Source organism: Ochotona curzoniae, unplaced genomic scaffold (assembly GCF_017591425.1).
Source record: "Ochotona curzoniae isolate NIBS_2020 unplaced genomic scaffold, NIBS_Ocur_1.0 scaffold_2453, whole genome shotgun sequence".
Taxonomy (NCBI): Eukaryota; Metazoa; Chordata; class Mammalia; order Lagomorpha; family Ochotonidae; genus Ochotona; species Ochotona curzoniae.
The window spans coordinates 1305644-1331456 of NW_024467094.1; the positions used below are offsets into that span (position 1 = coordinate 1305644).

The 25813-nt window shown below is 44.9% G+C and overlaps 1 protein-coding gene across 1 annotated transcript in view; it reads left to right on the forward strand.

Moving 5' to 3' along the window:
- SPECC1 (sperm antigen with calponin homology and coiled-coil domains 1) overlaps positions 1-25813 on the forward strand; it is a 288342-nt gene that overhangs the window by 251606 nt on the left and 10923 nt on the right. Inside the window, exons 13-14 of the mRNA XM_041001555.1 lie at positions 11014-11130; positions 19326-19385. Coding sequence (XP_040857489.1) covers positions 11014-11130; positions 19326-19385 — 177 coding nt within the window. The remainder of the gene's footprint in view (positions 1-11013; positions 11131-19325; positions 19386-25813) is intronic.

Sequence of the window (25813 nt, forward strand, 5' to 3'; positions counted from 1 at the left end):
CAAGAACTTGAGCTCCAACACCCACAGGAATGGCCTGGAAGAAGCTCGTGGTTCCCGGCTTAGGCCTGGCCCAGCCCTAGCCACTGTGACCATCTGGGAAGTGAACCAGCAGATGGATGACCTCACTCTTTGTATCTGTCTCTCTCTACCTTTAAAAAAAAAAATGGAAAACACACGAAAAAGATTCAAAAGAATTAAATGTTGTCTCACTTAATTTGACTGTTTCTAGCCAATGGAAACGTTTCTGGCTTCTGAATCTAGCCATTCATTATCCTGTTCCCCCCTAGATTTCTTCAACCAAGCGAGTAAAAATGTAGGAAAGTACAGGACGGACCATCTAGGTCAACAGTTATCAAATGATCAGTGAAAAGCATCAGGTATCTAGAAGTTACTGCATATGGCACGCCCAGCAAAAGCCAGACCGTAAGAGTTTTCCCATGAACTTTATAGGAATTTATCTACAGAGTAGAAAACAGTTGAGTTAGACTTGTTTCGCACAAGCTATTCCCCAAAAAACTTTACTCACCCTAAGGCAGATAGGATATTCTCAGTTCTCTATTCTAAACAGTAGTTCTGCACGGAGCCTTCTTCTAGTTGTATCAGGACTGTTTCTTCCACTTGTTATGATATTACTGGCTCAAGTAGTATTTTCATTAAAAAAAAAAAAACTTCCGGGCCCGATGCAAGTGGCCTGGCAGCTAAAGTCCTTGCCTTGCATGTGCTGGGATCCCATATGGGCACTAGTTCTAATCCCGGAAGCTCCACTTCCCATCCAGCTCCCTGCTTGTCTGGAAAAGCAGTCGAGGACGGCCCAAAGCCTTAGGACCCTGCCCCCACGTGGGAGACCTGGAAGAGGCTCCAGGCTTCTGGCTTCAGATCAGCTAAGCTTTGCCCGTTGTGGCCACTTGCGGGAGTGAACCATCGGACAGAGAATCTTCCTCTCTGTATATTTAACTTTCTAATAAAAATAAATAAATCTTTTAAAAACTACTTCCAGTTGACTCCCAATTGATTTTCTAAAATCCTGTACCGTTTCATAATTCTCGAATTTTATGAGAATACTCATTTCCTCTGTGTCCTCATTAAGCCTGTGAATTAATAATCTTTTTCATTATGTCAATTTGATGGGTATGGGTAATTTTTCACATTTTTTTTTTCCCGGCACATGCAAGGTGAGGCTTTAGCCACTATGCTATCACACCGGGCCCTATGAATTCTTATTTGAAAACAATTGCTGAGAGAAGGAGGACATCTTCAATTCCCTGGTTTTCTCTCCCGAATGACCACAACGGCCAGAGCTAAGCAGCTCTTAAACCAGGAGCCTGGAGCTTCTTCTTGGTCCCCCACTTGGGTACAGAGTCCCAAGGACTTGAGCCATCCCCAGTAGCTTTCCCAGGGACATTAGCAGGGAGCTGGATCAGAAGCAGAGCAACTGGCATTTGAACTGGCACCCACAGAGATACTGGCACCGCAGGTAGCGGTTTAGTCTAACATGCTGTGGTACCAGCCTCATTAGTCATTTGAGCTATTAAAAGGAAATGAAATTACATGGTTTTGTGTTGGTGGAAAAAAAAACTTTAAATTTATATATAGAAGTGTTCATGCAAAATACAATGAATATCATGAAAAAAAATTATTTCTGGGTTTAAATTTTTTTTTGTACCAAAATAAACTTATCTTTCTTTCAATTCCATTTTCCTGTGAACTCTTTGAGGGACTCTTATGTAAACTTAATTTTATATTGTCAGATTTCTTTATCCTTTCTTTATGTTTTTACACATTTTGTGCCTTGGAAGGATTTTTCTTTTTCCTAGAGGATGAATCTTTTCTGTGTTTCCTTCTAATCATGTACTGCTCCTAAGTTTTCGGTTCACCTGTCTGGAGCCTGTCTCTAGACTTAAAGTAGCATGATCCTCATGAGAAGGGAGTGTGCCGCAGTGATGGCTCAGTCTGTTGTGCTCAGCCTGGGCACAGTTTCCATGTCACAGAGCAGAGGACAGGAGCAGGAGCAAAGCCCAGCGTCCCCAGCGGCCGAGGGGCAGTGATCAGAAGGCACGGCTCATTCTTTGAGGAAGCTTTGTGGAAAGGGGGTCCTAGAAGTCTGTGTGCAGGCTCCCTGGGGTCTGTTGCCAAGGACTGTGCTGTGCAAAGCTGAGAGAGGCTACTGGAGGCTCACCAGGTAGCTGGAGATTGGGGCAGTGGTCCTAGAATTGGGTGATGTGGACATGCGCTCTGCCTCAGGCAAGGAGTGAATGCTGAGTGCATGCATGTGGGCTGCCTTTGTGGGACTTGTACGTGACCCCCTTCTTTGTGCCAGGCTCTGTGCTTCTCATCACATGTTCAAAGTACATTGGGTCCTTCCCTGGGCTCTAACTGCATGTGCACAATTGTTGCATCTTTCCCCCACCACCACCACCTCATCCCTCCACACACAAAAGTAAAAAATTAGCTCTGACTCCACAGCTGTAACAGTACAGGCTGATGAGGAAACACCCCGAGAGATCCTGGACTTGAGGCCGTCTGGGTCACTGTGAGCCTTAGCCAGCCGCTTCCCATAGGAATGAACGTGCTGCATTTAATGTGCTGCGTTTTCTGACCTTTCTCCTGCCTTTTTTTCCCACAAACTTAGTCCGCCCAGAATCAGTCCATTCATAGAAGCCGAACGCAGGGACCTGGAGGTCCTCGGAGGAGAATTGGTGGGAAGAAGATGGCCGCAGAGGCCAGCTGTGCATCCTCAGTAGAGTTGAGCACAGGACACATGTCACTGTGCACTGTACTGCTTCTCTGTCAGTGATGAATGCTTTCACCACATGTTGGTGTTCCCAGGCAACAAATGGCCAACATAGTAAATCTTCTAGAAGCAAATGCTGTGGGTTTTCTTTTCTGAAACTTTAGGTTCAATCTCAACCACTCCAAAAGGGTAGGCCTGGATGTTCAGTAAAGGTAGGATTTTAGCTTCTCACATAGGGTTCAACGTATTTCTTTTTCTCAAATGATTTCTGCTGCAATGAGAAGGATAAAATTCTCTCCTATAAAATTTTCTTCTAAGCACTCCTTTTAGACATGCCTGGAATGTTACCCTTCTTTTTTTTTTTTTTCACTCAAAACTTTTTTCCTAATTCGGGAAAGCAGAATTGACAGAGACAAAGACCACCTCTAGGGCACATCGGGTTAAACCGCCAACTGCAGTGCTGGCACCACAAATCATAGCACCAGTTCGAGTCCCAGGTACTCCACTTTCAATCCAGCTCCCTGCTAATGTGCCTAGGAAAACAGAGAATGTCCCAAATATTTGGACCTCTGCCTCCCATGTGGGGGATCTGGTTGAATATCTACACTTCTGTCATCAGCTGACCTGACCATGTGGCTTAGCCACCTGTGGGTGGCCCTGGCCATTGTAGCCATCTGGAGAGTGAAGCAGCAGATGGACAACTTGTCTCTCACTCACTCTGCCTTTCAAATAAATAAATAACTATTTTTAAAGAGACTGACAGACACAGGCTAGCATTGTGGAAGATCATAACGCTCCTGGCTCCCACCCTCAGCCTGACCCTAATCTGGCTATTGCTGCCATTTGGGAATGAACCAAATGAAAGAAGATCTCTCTCTGTGTCCCTCTGTCACTGTGCCTTTCACATAAAATCCTGGAAAGAGCTCTCATCTGCTGGTCCATCCCCTAAATTCCCTTAGTGAGAAGGACTGGGACTGAGAGTATCCAAGTCTCCCCAACAGGTGGCAGGGACCCAATTTTTGAGCCATCAGAATTGCTTGCCAGGGTGTGCGTTCGCAGGAGTACTGGAGCCAGGAGCCAGAATCAGGAATCAGGCTCAGAGGCACTCCGAGGTAGGATGTGGGTGTCTTAACCGCTAAGCCAAACACCAACTCCAAGAATGGTATCCTTTTTTTTTTTTTAACATCTGATACTTCCTTCTTTCAAAAAGACTCTGCTAGTTCTGGTGAGCCCTGGCTCTTTTAGGATTGCCCCTTCTGTCTGCTAGGGGAAGCTGTCCAACCACTATTCTTAGCCTCCCCTGCGTGCCCTAGGGTCCTGAAGGGAGTACAGCATACCTCACAGCTGTGGCAATCTGTACATGGGGCCATGGAGAACAGGAATGTAAGGGCTGTGGCCTTTCCAAAATGAAGAAAGAGGAGGGGGAACTGACTCAAATGTTTTTCTGGATCTCATTTTACATGCATGTAAAAAGAAAATGAGCATGATCGAATTGTGCCACACCGCATCAGCTAACTGCTCGTTCACAAAAATACACCTTTATAGCTCATGAGAAGATACCTCAGTGATTGGTAATGAGACCCCTTTGCAACCACTGAAATGCGTACCAGGCCTTACAGATTGCTGTTTATCTTAATGGACATTTCACAGATGTGTCCATGTTTAACTGTCCGCCAGCTGTGTTGACCTGGGAACTGCTGGTATTCTTGGCACTCCAATGCATTTGAAGACCATTTCAAATGGCATTCAAGAAACTAGGCATGGGGTTGTTCAACTCAGAGATAAAAAGGGGGTAAAGTTCTCCCTTGATAGTGCAATATGCTTGTAACGAGTATAACATTATAAGTCATAACTCGTTGTACTCCATCTCTGCCAATGTTAGCGCTATAAAACATAGTCTACGCAGATAGTACAGTACATGGATTTGATTGCCTGACTAGATTTAGAATTTCCATAGTAATTCCACCCATTTTGAGCGGCAGTGTACTTCATCTCTTTTCTTGATCGTTTCTGTGTGCTTTCGCTGCTGAAGTGCAAAGGACTTCATTCAAAAGCACCACTCCCCTCCAGAGAGACCTGCCAGCCCCAACAGTCTAGAAGCAGTTGAGCTCTCCTGAGGTTACAGGTCATGTAGCCAAATGTTTGTTTAAATCTGTGGGCACAGCTTTGATTTCACAGAGCTTCCTCTCAACCCATTACTTGTTTGTAGGTACAGATTAAGAACTATGCTTAAATGGCATTTCCAGTTAGCGTTCCAGGGACTTTCTAGATTCTGAGAGACGAATGTCAGGTCTTTGAATCCATTTCATTATTTCACTCCTGAAATGCTTCTGTAAGCAGCACAGATGAAGAAAAATGACATTTCATATTCTCAATACACTTACAGATCCAGTTGGCTTTTACGGGCATTCACAGTTGATCAGCTCCTGGCTGGTAGTGTCAGAGTAGTGGATATTATAAAGTGGAAACAGGATGGAGATTAAGAGGAAAATAATCTTATGGCTTAACATTAGGTTATTTCCAGTTACTTTTTTTTGTGAGAGTTGAAACAGAGGGTGCTTCCTTGTTCTGACTCAAGTAGATTGGAAAAACCAGTCTAAGAGATCTGTCTGCTTCCTTCACGTTTCAGTGTGAGGATGTGGCACTCACCACATGTGACTTGATAGTTGTTTTGATCTGGTCTGTTGGATCCTGGCTTAGAAGTCCTGGTCGGATCAACAGCCTCCCATCATTTCTGCTCAGCAGTCATAAATGATATAACAAAATAAGTGTGCACAAAATATTCTCATATTTTGGAGAAAAAAAAAGATTTCACATGTATTAAAAGCTTTGAGTGCAATGTAGATTGGGGAAGAAAGGAGGCGAGAGGGAAAACCTAGCCCACTTGGACGCACAGGCTCATTGGAGCAGTACCATGGACCAGTATGGAGAGCAGTACTGTCCACTCCAGAGCCCGAGTTCTAATGGACCATGGCCTGACCACAGGAGATGAAGGAATCACAAAAATAAACTAATCAGGGTTCCAACCTTGACTCCTTCAAGAATCTCCCATCCGCAGCTTTTTATGACTCCAGTGACCTGCTGAATCTGCTTTTCAGCACCTGAAATGGTGGGAAACCCCATGCTTAGGTTGTCCTGCCTCAAGCCCTGCCCTTGCTCCGTCCCTCCCCAGATAGCAAACAGAACATTCTGATCCTGATTGTGGTCATTAGCAGCATTTCTTTTGGCTCCAGCTTTTGTGTCTGTAAAATAGACATAATGCTTCTTGCCTTGCATCGCAGGCTCTGAGTACTGAAAGGAAAAAACTGTAGGCCTGGCGCATAGCCTTGTAGCTAAATAAATCCACTCCTTGCATGTGCTGGGATAGCAGATGGATGCAGGTTTGTGTCCCGGCTGCTCCACTTCCCACCCAGCTCCCTGTGGTGGCCTGGGAAAGCAGTCCCAAAGCCTTGAAATCCTGTAGCCGTGTGGGAGACCCGGAAGAAGCTCCTGGCTTCTGGCTTCAGATCAGCTCAGCTCAAGGATCTTTGTCTCTCCTTCTCTCTGTAAATCTGCCTTTCCACTAAAATAAATAAATAAATAAGAATAAGTCTTCAAAAAAAATAGTGAAGGAGAAAATGTGTAGTAATGGGCACTCAATGTCACTGCCACCCTTCCCACCCTAAAATTCCTGAACTTTACATTTAAAGAACTAGGATCTTGATCACTGAGCATGTAGCAGTATGAGACACAGAAACTCAGGCAAACTATGCAAAGCAAAAAATGAATAAAGTCGATCGAGAATTACACTGTAAAAATCATGATGTGGTTTGCATTTCCAGAGGTTGGGTGGTCCTTTTTATCATCCAGTATGAGAATTTGCTGTCTCCCACAGCTGTTTTGCATGCTTACGACATTGAGTAAGCTGCACAACTCATGTAGCCCCACCTGTCTCTTTGCTTTGTGGTGTTTTAACATGCAAATCTCTTGAGAAACTATAAATCAGAGTGTTTCTATTTCTGTAGTAGAGTCAAGGCCTCTTTAGATTGCTGTTGAACCCAAAGATAGTTTTGAAAGCCTAAAGGCCCAACCGATCAGCTTGCTTCCCAGTTGGCCTACCTATTACACGGTCAGCCTGAAAATCCACATGGGGCCCCATTCTACAAGGGCATTCTCAGACTTTTATGTAACAGTGATGCTTAGCAACTGTTAGAAGTTGCTTGTGCTTGAGTCATGAAAACCAGAATGAAGACACATTATTATGGTCATGCGTTACTTTAGGCCAGATATCCTTTCATGGGTAAATGGACACATAATTGCAAAACAGACTGGGTACACATCATCTTCTTTTTTTTTTTTTTTTTTTTTTTTTTAGATTTATTTTTATTATTTTTTCATTGGAAAGGCGGATATACAGAGAGGAGAGACAGAGAGGAAGATCTTCCATCCGATGATTCACTCCCCAAGTGAGCCGCAACGGGTCGATACTATGCCGATCCGAAGCCAGGAGCCTCTTCCGGGTCTCCCACGCGGGTGCAGGTTCCCAAAGCTTTGGGCCGTCCTCAACTGCCTTCCCAGGCCACAGGCAGGGAGCTGGAAGGGAAGCGGGGCTGCCGGGATTAGAACCGGCGCCCATATGGGATCCCGGGCGTGCAAGGCGAGGACTTAACCACTTGCGCCACCGCGCCAGGCCCCACATCATCTTCTTGACAGCCAGGGCTTTGCAGGGGATGCCCCAGGCTCCAGCAGGATTTTTATGGACTCTGGCTACAAGTGAAAGGTTTGATAGGCAGGTGGAGCCTTGGGTTCCCCATGTCTCTCATCTTTTACATTAACCATGTGTAACAAATAGCACAAGCTCTTCCTGCCTCGAATTCTTTGCCTGTAAAGTAAAGCGTCTGTCCATCCTCATTGCTAAGCGCCCTGCTAGCTCAATTGAGTCTTAAAAAAAATCCTAGATAAGAAACTCAAATAAAACCCTAGGGAGACTTCACAGGAAACATTCCATTATTTTATTGCACATTTCCACCCTCATATACTTTACACATACTTGGGGAAAAATTCCATAAAATCCCCCTTCCTGTTTCAGTTTGACTTCATGCCAGGCTCCTCTGCAGCTTTCTTCTTCTGCTAAGCTACAGATTGCTCTTACAGAATCACTGCAGGAACCTCCCCTGGACAGTTCAGGAGCTGACAGGTGTCATGGGGCTCACACGGATGAGATGGAGGGAAGCGGCTGGTCAGCGTCCATCAGGAGCCAGCAGTGGTCAGCCCACTTCATCCCTGCCGGCTTGCTTGCCTTCCATTTTCCCAGGACAGAGGGTTAGGAGGAAGAGGAGACAAAAAGAAGACCTTTCAGCCTCTCCTGAGTTCCCACAACTGTGAGAAAATTACTAGAAGCAGCCCTACTCTTGCATAATTCCTCTTACCACCACCACAAAACCACGCAGAACACAGCCCTAAAGCTCAATCAAACACAAACTGGGCCCCACTTCTACAATCTCTTGCAAATCTCCTCTCCCAAGCTGTTGTTATACATTTGAGAGGCCACTGCCTAGAACTACCTAAACATTAAAGCACAGGTGAGCCTTGGAACTCGACAGTGTTTCGGGAGACAAGAATTTTTTTTTAAAGATTTTTTTTCTTTTTTATGACAAAGTCAGATATACAGAGAGGAGAAGAGAAAGAGAGGAAGATCTTCCGTCTGATGATTCACTCCCCAAGTGAGCCACAACGGCCAGTACTATGCCGATCCGAAGCCAGGAACCAGGAACTTCTTCCAGGTCTCCCACGCGGGACAAGGATCCCAAAGCTCTGGGTTGTCCTCTACTGCTTTCCCAGGCCACAAGCAGAGAGCTGGATGGGAAGCAGGGCCACTGGGATTAGAACCGGTGCCCATATGGGATCCCGGCATGTTCAAGGTGAGGACTTTAGCCGCTAGGCCGCACCGCTGGGTCTGAGACAAGATTTTTGAATGCAGGGCAAACAGCCTTGCCAGGGTAAGCACATGTCAGGTAAATTAGTCAAGTTGCTGGTTGGAGGAGCTAACCAGTGGAGGTACCTTAGGACCATCTGGGAACCTCTGTAAAGGTGGATCTTAGTCTCCCTGTTGCAATGGACCCTCTCCTGTCCTGCCACAGTCCTTTTGCCCATGAAACTTATGAAGCCTTGTTACCCCTACCTGAAAGATGTGTCGGCAGGGAGGCTGTTGCACAGAGTAAGTAGGAAATTGAGGAAGGGGCGTGGTGGGAGCCAACCTCAAGACCAGCCAGTGAGTCTTTTTTTTTTTTTGCAAGCTTTTTTTTTTTAATTACATTGTATTATGTGACACAGTTTTATAGGTACTGGGATTCCCCCCACCCCTCCCCTAGCCCTTCCCCCATGGTGGATTCCTCCACCTTGTTGTGTAACCACAATTCAAGTTCAGTTGAGATTCCTTCATTGCAAGCATATACCAAGCATAGAGTCCAGCATCTTATTGTCCAAATAAGTTCAGTGGCCTCTTGGGGAGACCTTCTCTGGTCTGAAGGTAGAGCCAACAAAGTAAAATCCCGATCACTCAAAAGCCCCATCAGCAACAATATGTAACGTTATGGAATTAATTGACATAGTATTGAGTAAGCGATATGTTAAAATTAAATGCAAGTTCTTAACAACATCCTGTGACTACTTCAATGACATTTTAACAATTGAGGTGCAAAACAGTTTTAGGAGGGGTGTGCAGAGAAATCTTCAGTACCTTGGTGAGGAGTACTTATTCTTTGCGTCCTACCTAGTAAGGTATGTGTGAGTCCATGCTGACCAGTCTTTCCTTGTTGTTCTCTTCCTATCTATTCTGTGTGTGTGTGTGTGTGTGTGTGTGTGTGTGTGTGTTTGGGGGGGGGGGCCTCTGGAGCGACCCTGGTGGTCATTGCAGAGGGTGGGGCCCCAGAATTGGAACTAAGTAAGGACCAGAGAAAGCTCCTCTCCCTAGTCCCGAAGGAAGTTTACTGTTCTGATTCTGAGGACCGCTCAGGGTTCCTGGCTGTTGTTCCGATGACCTTGGATCCTACGCGGAAGAATTCGGGCTTCTTCTATCCCATGTGGTAGGTCCAAAGGGCAGGGGGGATGTCCTCTGAGTTCTCGGCCTCTGAAGGCATTCCAGTCCCCCATGGTCTCTTTGGCAGTTGGGATGTGGTCCTTGGTGCCCGTACTGATAGTCCTTGGTGGGGATCCGGGAGCCTCCAGGGTTGAGATACAAGCCTCCTCCTGTCCCACTGCTCCACTCTGGGGTCCCCCCCACTTCTGTGCATGTGACCTCCTGTTAATAGATTGTCAGGATCACTCTTGATTCCCCCTGTATGTGTTTGTAGTTTTACTATTGTCTATTGCTGTTTGGAATCTATTTTCTATAAATTACCTGTCATGTTCCTCATAGGTTACACTACACGGCTTCCTCACACATTCAAAGGAGATGGAAGATTTCTTTGCTCTCCCACCCCATTTCTGAGTAGCACAAGGATTTGAAAGTATATTAGGTTTTACGATTTTTCAAAACACATGGGTTGAGATCGTATTAATTACAGGTTCATCTGAGGAAGATTTATGTCATTGGGAATCTTGAGGATTGTTTCACGTCCCCAAAGCACTGAGGGTTCAGCATGGAGCTATCCAAGCAGCAATCAAAGAACCAAAATCCCAGAGCTCCCTGGCTGGGCGGCCAGCAAGCAGAGCCTAGCGCCAAATGGCACACTGGCCACCTGAGGGCAGCTCCCCACGTGCGCGTGGTATCTGCTGTGTGATATCCAGGCATGAGACACCACCACCCTGGGGCCCCCCAGCCACCATGCAGTGGCTAGAAGTCCCCAGCCGGTGAGTCTCTAAGCTCTTGCTTTACCTTGGTCTCTGTGTTGTCAATCGAGCTTTTGGAAATGATGGTGGCAATGATGGTGATCATTCCTTCCTGCCCAGATAAGATTTGGGAAATGTCAGGATTTATGATGCAAATCAGAGATATGAATGGGAAAAATGTCTCAGAGCCTTGAATGTATCTCCCAGGGACAGACACTGTCTTGGGCACTGATGCCTTTTTCCTTACCCCCGCCCCATGCAATTCTGTGAATGAATTTGGGCCGCACAACACTATCTCTGATACCAAAGCTAGATACATTCCCAGCATGGTTTGTTTCAGTCGTTTGTTCCTACATTGTCCTCCTGAAAATCCAGAAGCAGACACTGCTCTCAACACAGCCTCCCTCCTAGCCTGTGACATTGCAGATTTAGAAAGATTCATCCTGCTTTTTCTCCACCTTCCCTCCAAACAGAACATTGATATCACCAATTTCAGCAGCAGCTGGAGCGACGGCTTGGCCTTCTGTGCCCTACTGCACACCTACCTGCCTGCCCACATCCCCTACCAGGAGCTCAACAGTCAAGAGAAAGTAAGTCACTACCCAATCATCCTGGTTCCCCTTTAGAAAATGCCGGGGGATCCTGGTTATATTGATCTATCTCACAGTGTGCTAGTGGTGGAGGAGGGGGAACAGCAGGAGACTATGGAGCCCAAGTAGAAGGCCCAGGAAATTCCTGGACGAGTCACTGCATTTGGAGTCCTTTCCCGGGAAAATATTTCTCAGATTTCCTTTTCATACTCAAATAAACTCCTTGTGGTCTAGCCAGTCCATACTGAGGACCGATTTACTGTGATTGAAAAGCTGAAAAGTTCCTGTCACCCACTTTCCAAGGAAAACCCTGGATCTATAGAATCTTTTTTTTTTTTAAGCTGTAAATCGTCTCATACAGCAAGGCTTGGCAAGCTTTTCCAGATAAGGGTCCAACTCTACCCTTGGCCCAAGCGAGTAGGGCTGTGTTCCAATAAATTCTAATTTATAAAAGCATGCCGTGGTGCAGATTGAGTCCATGGGGGGTAGTTTGCCAGCCTCTGACCATCCTTCAAAATTATGATCTGTGGAACACAGTTTGGAAAGCTCTGTGCCAGGACCACACTCAGTCAGCCAGCAAGTGTTTCTGAATGTCACACACCGTGTAGAGAGCAGCAGTGAACAGCACAGGTGTGTTCTGTGCCCTCACAAGGCAGACAGGTGATAAATAAATGGGCAAACTGACAACAAGTACAATTGTAAAGTGGCATAAGAGTGAGTAACAGATGTCAGACCAGGAGGCTGAGATCTTTCTGCGGAGGCCCAACTCTAGCTACTGTCTGAAGAAGAAATGTGAGAGAATTCTAGCAGCTTTCCAGGACAAGGGAGCAACTGGAACAAGAGGACACCTTCCTGCTGTGAAGAACACAGACAAGGCGTTAGCTGGATTTCTGTGAGTAGGGAAGAGTGGCCCATGATGATGCCAGGTCTAGGGGCCGGACCCCGCCCAGCTTCCTCCCAGACGGTCCTCCAGCAAGCACAGTGGGAAGCCGTTGAAAGACTCAAAGCACTGGAGAGACATGATTCAGGTTGTTGTGGTTGTTGTTGTTGCTCATCTTTCCCAGTATCCATGAAAAAAAAATTGCTGAAAGAGGGACAAAAAATAAAGAGGAGCTACCATTTAAGAGGCTACTTCAGATGCCAGTGTTCTGGCACTGCAAATTAAGCAGTTGCGTGCAATGCCAGCATCCCATAGGAGCCCAGATTAGCATAACAACTGCTCCAGTTTCAAACCAGCTCCCTGCCATTTGGCCCTGGTGATTGCCCCCACCCCACCCACATGGGAAGCTCTCTCTTCTCTTTCTTTACTGTTCTCTAACTCTGCCTTTAAAGTAAATACAGCAATTTTTTAAAAGATTTATTCTTTTTTTTTTTTATTGAAAAGGTAGGCGGACAGAGAGGAGAAACAGACAGATCTTCCATCCCCTGGTTCACTCCCCAAGTGGCCACAATGGCTGGAGCTGAGCCAGTTCAGAGCCAGGAACCAGGAGCCTCTTCCAGGTCTTTCACGTGGGTACAGGGTCCCAAGGCTTTGGAATATCCTTGACTGCTTTCCCAGGCCATAAGCAGGGAGCTGGATGGGAAGTGGGGCTGTGGGGACATGAACCAGCGCCCATATGAGATCCCGGTGCACACAAGTTGAGGATTTAACCACCGAGCCATTCTGCTGGCCTGTAAAACAAATCTTTATAAAAAAGAAAGAAAAGAAGCTATTGTAGTCATTAACATGCAAGCCCCTTTTCCTTAACTGATATCAAAGTGATAGCAACACAAAATATGTCTACATATAGAATTAGCTGGACTTAATGACTGATGGAGGAAGGATCAAGGTGTCCAGTTTGACAGGCCCATTTTCTGGGATGGAGAAGGCATAGACATGGTTAGAAGTCCTCTTACAATTACCCCACATTAGAATTTAGTGAAAGTCCAAAGAAAGATCAGTGATAACAACTAAAAACTGACTTAATTTTTAAGAATGTTATTTTTGTAAAATGAATAAATTTTACATATTCTGCATTTCCGCTTTAAGAGAATAATGGTACTTCCCACACTGTCCTATTTCCCTCCCTCACTTCCATCCTCCTTCCTTTCTTTTATTCTGACTTTTATAATGACATACTTTTCCAGTTTACCTTATACTCAGAAGCTGAACCCTCCACTAAAGAAAAAAATTGTATAAATATTCAATGGAAAATCCACTGTTCCTCAAGAGTATAGAGAAGAACCATAAATAGTATTCAAATCTTAGAGGCAGAGCTCTCATCCACTGGCTCACTCCCAAGATGTCCACACCACCCAAGGCTGGGCTGGACTGGGCCAAAGCTGGGGGCAAGGAACTCCCTCGAGATCTCCCATGTGAGTGACAGTGAGCCAGTTGCTGAGGTGTCAACTATTGTTTCTCATAGTCGGCATCAGCAGAAAGCTGGAGTCAAGAGCCAGAGGCAGACACTGAATTCAAGCATTCTGGTATGGGATGTGAGTGTCTAACTGCGAGGTCAAACACCAGCCCTAACTTAACTTCTTATGATGTTAGAATTCACCAATACTCTTTGTGTGTGTGTGTGTGTGTGTGTGTGTGTACACATATAGAATGAAAGAGTGACTGGTTTTTAAAACTGTGTTTATTTACTTGGAAGTTATAGAGAGAGGCCTACCATCTACTGGATCACTTTTATGGTGGCCAAAACAGCCAGAGGATGAGCCAAGCTGAAGGCAGGAGCCAGGAGTTTCATCTGGATTTCCAACATTAGGATAGCATGGGTCCAAACATTTGGAAAGTCTTTTGCTGATTTTCCTAGGCCACCAGCAAGGAGCCAGATTGGAAATGGATGAACCAGGATGCAAACTGGTACCCATATGGGGTGCCAGTATCTCTGAGGTGACTTCATATGCTACACCACAGCACCTGCTCCAAGTTACTCTTAATTTAAATACACACATATCATGAGAGGATGAAGTATTAGGCAAGACAAATATAGATGATGTCCAAAATCGGGAAATCTCAGGTCCTAATGGAAGCTACCTTAATCCATTTTCTGCGCTGTAACAAAATGCCTTAGGCTGAGCATAGGAGCCTGGAAGTCCAGAACCAAGTGACTGCATCTGCCTGGTTGTTGGTGAAGGCCTCCTGGCCATTGGTATCACACTGGTAGCAGTGCCTGCAGAAGAGATCACACTTAAGTTAGGAAGCAAAGACACATGCAGGAGCTCATTTCTTTTCTAACCCATTCTGTGGGGACTAACGAAGGTTCCGCAGGAACTGTGTTAATTTCTTCCAAGGGTGACAGCTCCCCCCAGGCACTATCTGTTGGGAGATGCTGCCACCTCTTAACACTGCCACACTGGAAATCTCTGGGGGCCATATTTAGACTATCCAAGCCATTGTGGAAGCAGAGAAGAAGGACCGAGAATTAAATTGGAGGCCTTCAGTGTTTGTTGTCTGAGTAAAGAAGCTGACCCATTAGAGAGAACTGGGAAGGAGCAAGAGTGCTAGGGCAGCGTGGTGGTGCAGACTCTGGTCATCACCATGGCATCTGTGGCATCCTGCCTTCCTGAAATGTTTAGTCTCTGCCTTTCTGGTGTGATGTTATCAAGATAATTGAGTAACTATTTGGCATCAGACAATTCAAAATAACCAGAAAGTCTTTCTAAGATTGTGATTGGTGTAAGCTTTAGCACCTAACACACTGTTTCTAAAATCCATTGCTTCCTGAAAATGTTGCGTGGAGTCAACAGACCCAGTTTCTCTGTCCTCAGATCAATACAGATCGATTGGAAAATAATGGGCCTGAAAATGTTTGCTTCCACACTTTGAATCATTAAGCACTGCTTCCTCATAACCAAAAACCCATATTGCTGCGATCTCCTTCCTTGTCCATATCTTAATGCATGGCCATCTGTCCACTGACCTCCTGTAGGCATGCAAATTGTGGAAGGACAGGCAGACATCTCATTTCTGTCCTCCCTATGAGACAGATGTCCCTACTTCCCACCCAGCTTTACCCTGCTGGATCAGAGAGCACTAAGTCTGCTGTTGAGACACCTCGGGTAGCGATGAGATTAGAATCCACTCCAGAAACCAGGAATGTTTTATGTTTGGCTCTGTTTGGCTTCACAGCCCCCTGGTCAACTAGAGTTGGGTTTGTGTCCCAGTACACAGGACTCTACTTGCTGTCCACCCACCACCTCCTGGAGGAATGTCTATTTCCCTCATTTTCCCTAAATGCTCCTGTCCTGGCTGCATTCCAAGTAGAGTAACAGCCGGTGCTGGGAAGTGGTTCTGCGACTCCCTGGGCTGTGATGAGCTTGCCCCCAGGGTGAGCAAGGCCAGTTCTGTCACAATAATGGACGAGGGTTTTCTGAAGGATCCATCAGCACAGACGAATCAGCACTATGGGGACCAGAGCATGGGCACAAACTTCACAGTGGAAGGAGAGGGGTGGGTAAAAGTAGGGTCCATTTCCCTGGAAGAAGTCTGTTTAAAGTTTGGTTTCAAAGAGAATCAGCTAGTTTACATAAAACCTTACAACCTCATTAGGATAAGCCCCTGGCTTATCCGTGTCCAGCCCCTGGCTTATCCGTGTCCAGCCCCTGGCTGGGAGTCTGATGCTAGTCAGTGCTCGGTGACAGGAAGTATTTTTGGTTGTGCACACACATCCAAAAGGGCACATAGAGAGGTCTATATTTGTTTAAAACTAAAATCTATTGAATTCAAACTCTAATATGTGTCTGATCTAACTCTCCATTCATGGGCACGCTCACCTGGATGGAAGGAACCAAAGTCATGTTGACAGTGGTATCAAAGAGCTAATACAAACATCTCCTGTGGCACTAAACAGCTGTATAATCAGAGAGTGTGGGTTAGTCATGAAAGACTTGGGGGTTTTATTTTTTTTTCCCTGATTATAAACCAAGATAGGGTTTTCATCTATCAGTCTGTGAAACTCTTGCATGCTACCCACAGATCCAGGTTAGAGTGGAGGGTATTTGTGCCAGTCTCTGAAGTGGAATATAAATACCAGAGGAGAAACCCTGGAATTAGCATCCTTCTTCCCATCAGCTTCATGTAACATGTGCACTTGGCGCTGCCACTGGTAGCCAGCCTGGCAATGGAGTTCTGTCATGGTTTGGGGACTTGGACTGTCCTGGAATCCGAAGGCGCCAGGCCTGCACCTCCCTCCCCCATCTAGGAGACAGGTTGACTGGACGCCTCTCATCCGGTCTGGCCTGTAAGGGTAAGGGCAGAGCTGCAGCTGGCACTCTGAGCCCACCGCCAAGTGAGACCCTTCCAGGCTCGCCTGAGCATGCTCCCTCGCCCTCAACGGAGGCCTTGGTGACTGGCTGCCTCTCATCTGGCCTCTGGCAGGGGAAGGGTGTTGGGAGAGTGAGACCTGCTCCCTGGTGTCCTGATGATGAAGTCATTCTGGGGATCCAGATCCCACTGGTCACTGTCACATTCTATGTTACATCATTCATAGCATCATGGGGCAGTTTTCCAGCATGGACTGTGTCTTCTGTGGTTGATATCTGTTTAGAAAACACATACAGTTTAATTCAAACCAAATTAAAGGGTCTCGGAGGAATTCTGTGTGAAGCCTTTGGTTTAGAAGTGTCTTCAACCTACAAGGTTGTCAAAACAAAATAAAATAGGGGTCGATACTGTAGCAGATAACGCCATCACCTACAGTGTCGGTATCCCAGATGGGGAGCTAGTTCGTATCCTGGCTATTTCACTTCTGATCCAGTTCTCTACTAATTACTGGAAGATAGCCCAAATATTTAGAACCCTGCTACTCACATGGAAGCAGGATGAAACTGGCTGCTGGCTTCAGCCTCGCCCAGCTCTGGCCGTCTGGGGAATAAATCAGCAAACGAAACATCTGTATGTGTATGTGTGTCTCCCTCTCATTGTGTAACTGACTTTCAAATAAATGAATCTTACACACACATATGGATGAATGGATGAATGGATGAATGTGATGTTTAGCTGGATCCCTGGCAGAGGCTTTGGAAATCCTGATTTTCTGTGCAGGCAAGGGTATCAGAAAACGGGCAACTGAAGATTGGTGTGGTATCTTCACCACTATAACTTGGAAACCATAAAAAATGTTTGTATCTTGCATGGCAGTAACTAAAACCTGATTTCCAAGCTCACTTCTTCCCCCAAAAATAACTGTAAAGGGGCTTTGGGGGAGAAGAATAAAAATTTCATTAGCATTGCAACAAGAAATTGCTCACACCAGTTTGGCCTTAAACTGAAGGAATCAAGGGCCCAATTCACTACACGGCTCAGGTGTTGAGGGAGTAAGTGTGGGGTTTCCCATCGATTCCCCCTCCATTTCAAGTCAGAGAGCTGGCAGCTTGAGCAGAATTATCACAGATCGCTAGCTTTCCCAGGCTTCTGCTACAGATGAACAAGCCACATCTGGCTATTTTTCTCTAACCTGGTTCCTGGAGCAGCAAGCTGCAGATGTTCAGGGAAGAGCAGAAGGTGAAAAACGCCACAGGGGAAATGAGATGGGATACAAAATTATGTATAAAACCTAGATTATGAAATTACAGCCCTGTAATGAGGAACATGAAACATGAATATGTAGGAAACATTTGTCACTCAATTCTATTAATGTACCAATTTAAATTTTAATAAATCCTAATGGCTTTGAAATGAATTATGGAGCTGGAGAGACATGATCAAATGATCCTTAAATTCATCTGGGCGAGAAGACAGAGAATAGACCGGAAGAGCTACAGCAAGAAGCTGCTTACTCACAGTGCTCATTGATTGTGGAGCAGAGCTGCCCCCATTCCAAGGAAAAGCCCAGGATTCTCTCTCCAGCCAAACTGCTGACCAGGCCTGATGGTAGAAAAGAGAAACAAAATGTACCTGCCCCCATGTTCTTGCTTAAAGAGGCAAACCAAAAAAATGCCTTTTGCCGAAACGGGGTTATCCATGCCGAAGTTGGTAGGAGGTTCTGGGCAGCCAAAGGATTTCAATAAATGATACTGTGATTAAGAGCTCGAGATTGTGATAAAGGAGAAAATGAGAGGCAGTGTAAAGAGACTACAGTCCAAGTGTGAGACAGGTCTTCTGTGTTAGAAGTGAGAACATGGGCTACAAGAAGCAATCATCAGACTGGGTGGGAGCCAGTGAGAAGGAAGTGTAAAGCTCTAATAAAAAATCTAAAGCAAGCAGGAATTGTAACTGGGGGAAAAAAAAATTTCTAAAGAAAGGCAGGGTCCAAATCTAGAGCAAACTAAAGGGTGTGGTTCCAAACAAGTGGTAGAGTAACAATGGTGAGAATCCTTTGAAAATGATTTTTTTTTTTTTGAGTGGGGCAGCATCATGACTTTGAACCCATGGAGAAAGAAAAATGTCACAGCCCCTGTCCGTGTGAATGTGATGTATCCAGCCTTCACAATCACCCCTGTGAGACCACACAGAAGGCTTCCAGGTGCTTCTAGAAAAGGAAGAACATGTGCTAAGTTTCAGTAATTCACAAGAACAAAATTTGACAAAGTGGAGGAAGGACGAGGGGAACTCACTTGTTTTCAAAGAGTGGAGTTAGCGAATGCTGTCTGCAGCTGATGGTGCAAGAAGTGGAAATAAAAGGCTGTTGTTGATACTCAGAGACATAACCAGTCACGTTACAGTTAACGGCATGACCACGTGAGGGAAAGAGAAAGATGGTGCGATGCTGGAGTCCTCACTTGTCTTGGAGGAAAGTCGGGGAGCGGGGAGGGCTAATGCCTCCATTTTCGAAATCAAGAAATAGTTGTGTACACATATTTCAGAGAAATAAAAAGAATGGTCTTCAGAAAAAAATAATACAGGTTAAAAATTAATTCTCCTCAGGGCCAGGTGTGAGGAAGAAAGAGCAGTTTTTCATTTGACTGTGTACATATTTCATTGTGATAATCGTTTTTGGATGGCACCATGATTAAACAATTTTTTACATAACAGAATTTGAAAAGTCCTGAGTCTTAAAATAAACTTATAGTCAGATGTGTAACAATGATGTGATTTTAATGATAATTATAACCTATGAATCTTTTGTCTTTCTTGAACTGTGGCCATTATTTGCATATTTGACATATTTGTTTTATAATCATGGACAATTCAAATGGGAGTGTCTTCCTAGCAAATGCTATTTATTTTTTAGTTAATGATACCAATCTCTTTGTCTTTTTTAAACTAGAAGCGGAATCTCTTGTTGGCATTCGAAGCAGCTGAGAGTGTGGGCATCAAACCCAGCCTGGTAAGTATCTGATTTTGTAACCTCCTGATACTATTATAAGTTGTATGAAAAAGAAAAAGCTTTATGGCATCTGATCACATATGATTTAGTTTTTTGTTTGTTTGTTTTCAATTAAAGTTTCATTTTGGATAGAGTTCAGTTCTGGAAACACAAGATTGAATTGCCACTAAAACTCGTCTGTTTCTGTCATTTAGAAATGTGAAACCAAAGAATGTCTTTTAAAACAATGTCAGTACATGAACATGGGCATCTGGCCTCAGTAAGAAGCCTGCTTTTGTAGCATTTGTGTTCTGTGTCAAGGTGCCTGAGTTCTAATCACAGTGTAGACTCCCACTTCCATCTCCCGGCTGATGTGCCCCTGGGGAGCCAGTAGGTCTGAGAGACTGGATCCCTGGCACTAGCACTGTAGGCCTGGACTGAGTTCCTGGATACCAGTCCAGATCAATGCAGCCATTACAGGCATTTGGGGAGTAAAGCCATGGATGGGAACTCTTTCTCTGCCTCTTTTTCAAAAAGAGCTGAACCCTCAAGATGGGCTATGAAATATCTAGAGGCAGAATTTTTAAAAGAAATGAGAATCACAACCATTATGCGTACACTGAGATGGTGCCAACCTCAGGCAGTGGAGGTAGGGTGGTGGTGACGGTGTAGAAGTCGTACCAAGTGGATGTAAGCCTATAGGCTTTATGTCATGCCCAGACAAGGAACAAGAGACAAAGCCTTGAGTTCCTATAACCAGGCCCGCCATTTTAAAAGTTCCACTTGCCATCTAGAGCGGCGAGCAAGCTCAATACTCTCTTGAATTTGTTGTTGTTGTTGTTGTTGGCGGGATGGGGGTGGGGAGATGAGTGAGGGATGGAGAGAAAAGCAAATCCCTTGTAAGAAAAAGGGATCAGATGACATTCGCAGTCCAAATTTATAATATCCTTGCTATGTGAAGTCGCTCACTTGAACTCTCTGGCAGCACAGTGGCTGCTGAAAATATGCCCGCACGTCAGATAACGAAATACTGGTGAGAATGATCCACTTGAGCTAGTCAGCAGATACCACGAATGAGGAATACCTCCCAGAACTACAGATAATAAATAAGGAGGAGCCTACCAGTAGACTGTGTTTAAACATACAAAGAGATAAGAGGAGGAATAGAAGCCGCTCGTGGGAAGCGGCAGTGATGACTCAAGTACTTGGGCCCCTGCCACACACATGGAGGACCCAGCTAGAGCACCCAGCATCTGGCCTTGACCTAACCCATTGTGGGGCATTGAGGAATGAACCAGCGAATGGGTGCTTCTCTTTCTATGTTTGCCCTTCACCTCATTCTCCTCCTTTCTCAAATGATTAAAATTAAAAAAAAAAAGAAAGAAAGAAAGAGAAAGCTAACCTACAGAAGAATCTCCTAGGTTAGAATAGACATCTCTCAGGAAAAGAGCACACATGGTCAATACCCATTTTCAAGGATGTTCATTCTCATTAGTGATCAGAAAACTCCAACTTGAATTGGTAGTGAGATGCAGTTCTGTCATCCCAGAGGATTTAAGGAATCTGAGAAATGAAAAAGTGAAAGTACAGTTGTTAAAGAAAGCTAAATGCCAGGAACAGTGTTTCGCAGATAAAAGTTGAAGCATAAAATTTTTCTGCAAAAAAAAATCAGTGTATCTCATCAAAAATTAAATATTACTCAAAAAGAAATAAAATCTTAACCATTAAAGAAGTAAAATTCACACTTCAAAATATAGTTAAGAAATCGACGTATTTTGAAAGAGGTACCTGCACTCCCACAGCTAAGACACACAGTCAACCTTGGTGTCCATCCGTTCATGACTGGATAAAGAAGATGCGGAAGGCCCTGCGAGGTAGCCCAGTGGCTAAAGCCCTTGCCTTGCTTCCACCGGGAACCCACATGGGCACCAGTTCCTGTCCCAGCTACTCCACTTCCACTCCACTCCCTGCTGCTTGTAGTCTTGGAAAACAGTGGAGGATGGCCCAAAATTTCCGACCCTGCACCCATGTGGGAGACTCAGAGGAAGCTCTTGGCTCCTGACTTCAGATCAGCTCAGGTGGAGACTTTGTGGCCTCTGGGGAGTGAACCAGTAGATATAAGATTTTTCTCTCTGCCTCTTCTTCTTTTAGTAAATCTGCTTTCCAATAAATAAAGAAAGAAGTAAATCTTCAAGCCTTATTTTAGAAGAATGAATTTGAGGTATACGTATATACCATGGAATATTATTCAGCCATAAAAAAGAAAATTCTGGGGCCTGGTGCAGTGGCGCAGTGGTTAAGGTCCTCACCTTGCACTCCCGGGATCCCATATGGGCGCCGGTTCTAATCCCGGCGGCCCCTCTTCCCATCCAGCTCCCTGCTTGTGGCCTGGGAAGGCAGTCGAGGACGGCCCAAAGCCTTGGGACCCTGCACCCATGTGGGAGACCTGGAAGAGGCTCCTGGCTTTGGATCGGCATAGCATCGGCCGTTGCGCTCACTTGGGGAGTGAATCATCGGATGGAAGATCTTCCTCTCTGTCTCTCCTCTCTGTATATCCGCCTTTCCAATTAAAAAAAAAATAAATCTTTAAAAAAAAAAGAAAATTCTGACATTTGCAGCAAAATGGATAAAACCTAAAGATGATTGTTCCAGGTGAAATAATCCAGACCCAGAAAGACAAATATTGTGTTTTTTCTTATTTTGGGGGAGATAAAATGTGCAGAGTATGAAAACTGTGTGATTGCCATATTATTTGGCATATAGTTATAAATATTGCTTCATCAAATTATGCCAAATGCATGACGGTATGTCCTTCATTTGCCATTACATCATGATCATTGTTTTAAATCTCTCACTTTGTGATATTAATATCCCTGTTTGCAAGAAAAAAATAGACTATGCGTGTGTATATATTGTTTCTACATAAGAAGTAGATATAGCAAAAATGTTAAAAACCAGCTTAATTTTAAAACCAGAAAAAATTTTTTAAGTCCTAGTAAGTCTGAATTTTACTAAATCTTTAAGAAATGTATTTCTCTATCTTGTAGAGAGCAGTCCAGAGGATTTCAAAGGTTGCTTCATGCTCCCTAATAGAAACAGACAAGAGAGGCAGTTATTATGTGCAGCTCAAAGACAAAATGAGAACTTGTTAGCGTATGTTAGCATGCATTATACAGGTCACTTTGCCGTATTGCACCTGGCATTTGCTTCTGTCTTAATGTAATGCCTTTCCTTCACTTCCATCAACGTACTGTGAAAGTCGCTGAGCTGGGGAGCGGATGCAGCCAGCGTGCTGACTGAGTGGCCAGAACCGCCATCGGATTTACAGGACGGTCTGGGAGGATAACCGAACTTGAAAGCCACTCTGGGAGTTCATGAGCAGTTTCACCAGTTTATACCATCAACAGGAGGAATTTCCTTAAAGCTGTACATATTCAATTGCACAGGAAGCTGTGTTACGTCCTTTTTGTTTTTTTTTTTTAATGCATTTTTACTTTATTTAAAATTGCAGGGGAGCCAGAGAGAGAGAGAGAGAGAGATCGCCCAACTGCTGACTAACTCCCCAAGCCAAGGCTGGGCAGGGTTAAAGCCGATGCTCTGGAGTTTAATTCAGTGTCCTGTGTGGGTGGTTGGGACCCAGAGGGACTCAGACCGTCACTAATGCCTGCCTGAATGTTTATTAGGAGGCTGGATGAGAAGCACAGCCAGCAGTGATACAGGGTGCAGGTGCCCCAAGCAGCGTATCAAATGCCTTTCCAGCAAGGGATGCTTTTAAAGTGCACCCGATCAGAAGTAACGGCAGGAGTGAATGTCAACTGTCTTGGCTCGAGTTCTGTGGAGTGATGCTGGGAGAACTTTCACTTGTATGTATATGTTCAAGTAGTTATATGCTAATGGGTGTGAACTGTCACCAGAATGAGATCTTTCAAATGTGAAGCTCCAAATTCTAGGAAGCATTCTTCCTCAGCAACTGTGGGGTGCTAAGGTGTTGGCCATTGTATTGCAATGCTGAGCAGCTTCTCTCGGAATGATCCTGGTTAGAGTCTGTGTGGCATCACTGTCAGTGCCACACAGGCAGGCCACGCATCCTGCAAGGCTGGTGGGTCTGGGTCTCCAGCCATCACCCCTCAGATTGCCAGCACGTCCTGCAGGCAGCTGTAGCATGCAGGCTGACTTCAGGGCCTCCTCAAACAGAGAACATTATATCTTGGGACTTTTAGAAAGTATTTATTTAAACCAATGTAACATAGAGACAAAATGAGAGAGCAAAATAATAATAATAATAAACTTTTTTTAAAGATTTTTTTTTTTATTGCAAAGTCAGATATACAGAGAGGAGGAGAGACAGAGAGGAAGATCTTCCTTCTGATGATTCACTCCCCAAGTGACCTCAACAGCTAGTACTGCACCGATCCAAAGCCAGGAGCCAGGAGCTTCTTCCAGGTCTCCCACATGGGTGCAGGGTCCCAAGGCTTTGGGCCATCCTCAACTGCTTTCCCAGGCCACAAGCAGGGAGCTGGATGGGAAGCGGAGCTGCCAGGATTAGAACCAGCACCCATATGGGATCCCGGTGTATTCAAGGTGAGGACTTTAGCCACTGGCCACCACGCCGGGCCCCAATAAACTTTAAAAAAAAAAAAAAAGATTCCACATAGTTAGGGGAGAGAGAGAAAGAAAAGATTTTTCATCCACTGGTTCATTATAAAATCCCTGCAGTTGCCAGGGCTGGGCCAGACCAAAGCCAGGAACTGGAGGACTGAATCAGAATCTCCCACAAGGATAGCAGGAACTCAGGTGGTTGAGTCATCACTCACTGCTTCCCAGGAGGCGCATTGGCAGGGAGCTGGAGTTGGAATCCAGACTTGATTGTTGGAAGGACTGGCTCTCTGCTGCACTGACTCGCTGGTACAGCATGTGAATGTCCCAGATGGTATTTTTACCCCTACTCTAAACACCCAGCCCACACTTCAGGATTTTAGGGGGATACTAAAGAGATTCCTTTAGCATCAACAGCCTACTCTGTAATATTAATTTTGCAAAGTTCATTCAGCCTTAATTGCGAATACATTTTTTTCTTTTCATCTTTACGATGTACCAAGTACCATTCTGGACATTTCCTTGCAAGTCCCGTGAGGTGGGCGCCCCTTGCTTGTCGGAGGCTGAGGCACAGGGAGTTACGTGAGGGATGTCATGGATGATGAGCAGCAAAAGCAGGAACAGAGCCAGGCAGGCCGGCTCTCCAGAGTCCCTGCACTTAACCACTCTGGCCATACATCTGCGACAGCTGTGTCCACCTGCTGGGCTCTTAAAGCACCATTTATTCATAGTACAATACAGCACATGCCGTATTATATTACAATTTATCTGATTATACGGATGTTGCCATCTTCCCTACCCCGCCTCTGCAAGACTGTGAGCTCCAAAGAGAAATAAACCTTTAATGTTTGTGTGTGTGTGTGTGTGTGTGTGTGTGTGTGTGTGTATGTATGTATGTATTTGGGGGGGGGCGATTTATAGAGAGAATGAGAGACAGAAAAAGATTTCCCATTCACTGGTTCACTCCCCAAATGGCCACAACAATCCAATCCAAAACAAAGAGCTTCTTTCAGATCTCCCATGTAGGAGCAGGATCCCAAGGCTTTGGACCATCCTTCACTGTTTCCCTGGCCACAGGCAGGGAGCTGGATGGGAAGTGGAACAGCCAGGACACAAACTGGCACCCATAAATTTGTTTTTCCTTTAATGCTTTTTATTGTGGTAAAATATACATCAGACCATTGTTTAGGAATACAGTGCAGAAGTATTAATTGCATTCACATAGTTGTGCATCCAATGCCACTGTCGTCTCCATAACCCTTTCATCTTGCAGAACTGAAACTCTATACCCAGTAAACCATCAACTCCCTCATAACCACTGCACCTTTTGTCTCTACAAATGTACACATTCCAAGTACTTCAAATAAGTGGTGTTGCATACGTTTGTCTTTTTATTATTATTATTATTATTTTGATAATCTTTACATAGTTGATTAGGGCATAAAACGTCAAGAGCTACAGGAAAGTGGGTAAGACCATTGTTTCCACATTCTTTTTTTTTTTTTTTTTCCTGTATCTGGGATAAGTGGGGAGGTAAAAAGGGAGAAGCCACACCCAACCTCCCACCCCTCCCCAGGGACAATTTCTTGGCCTATTTTCCAATCAGGTTCCTTTTCATCTCTTTTTTCTGTTTTACTTGTAACTCCTTCAGCATCCCATGCCTATCTGGCCATGCTAATCCATCCCACCATCACCGACACTGAAAAGTCAATTTCCTTTTGTGCATGTACCAATTGCAAAGATGAGTTAACCTCTGTATGTGTCCCTACTCAGAGTTAGCTGTTCAAGAGCAAAATCAGCTTCACGTGAACAGTCAAGACTTCCTTGTTGCCAGAGTAATTAATGCAGATGCA